This window comes from Cystoisospora suis (assembly GCF_002600585.1).
Source record: "Cystoisospora suis strain Wien I chromosome Unknown contig_1112, whole genome shotgun sequence".
NCBI classification, from domain to species: domain Eukaryota; phylum Apicomplexa; class Conoidasida; order Eucoccidiorida; family Sarcocystidae; genus Cystoisospora; species Cystoisospora suis.
The window spans coordinates 39,837-40,356 of NW_027153913.1; the positions used below are offsets into that span (position 1 = coordinate 39,837).

Below are 520 nucleotides of genomic sequence, written 5' to 3' on the forward strand. Positions count from 1 at the left end.
TATCTATCTATCTGTGTGTGTGTGTTTGCGTATGGCTCAACATCCATCTACGCCTTCTCATGCTTTTTCCCATTCTTCTTTCCTTGGAGTGTATCTGTCTCCCTTCTCATGGTTGGCCTACGANNCTTTCCTGACTCTTCTTCTTCTTTGCGACTCCTGATCCCACTCGGTCTTCGCCTTCTTCAAGGCTGTTTAGCTCTCTAGGAGGGGTGAAGGTTTCGCAACTCTTTCTTTTATGGTGGATTGTGTGTGTGGGGGGTGTATGTACACCCAGAAACTTGCAGGTTTGCCTGAGACATACGAGAGATTAGAATACCTAGGAGATTCTGTCTTAGGTTTGCTCGTGACCGAGTGGCTCTATGGATGTTTTCCTTCGTATCGAGAAGGGCCTTTAAGCGCCGCAAAGAATATCTTACTTTCTAACCAGTTCTTCTCAAGGAAGCTTCTTAGAAGGTGGGAGAAGACATGAGAGAGATCAAGATCAAGAGAATGGCTGTTCTGTTGAAATCTGCAGCATATG

At 45.6% G+C, this 520-nt stretch overlaps 1 protein-coding gene across 1 annotated transcript in view; it reads left to right on the forward strand.

Moving 5' to 3' along the window:
* The window catches only part of CSUI_002690 (ribonuclease type iii dicer), a 31,609-nt gene extending 31,095 nt beyond the window's left edge, over positions 1-514 (forward strand). The window contains exon 15 of the mRNA XM_068062889.1: positions 275-514. Within this exon, the coding sequence (XP_067925136.1) occupies positions 275-469 (195 nt within the window). The 3' untranslated portion in view covers positions 470-514. The remainder of the gene's footprint in view (positions 1-274) is intronic.
* Positions 515-520: the final 6 nt, after the last annotated feature.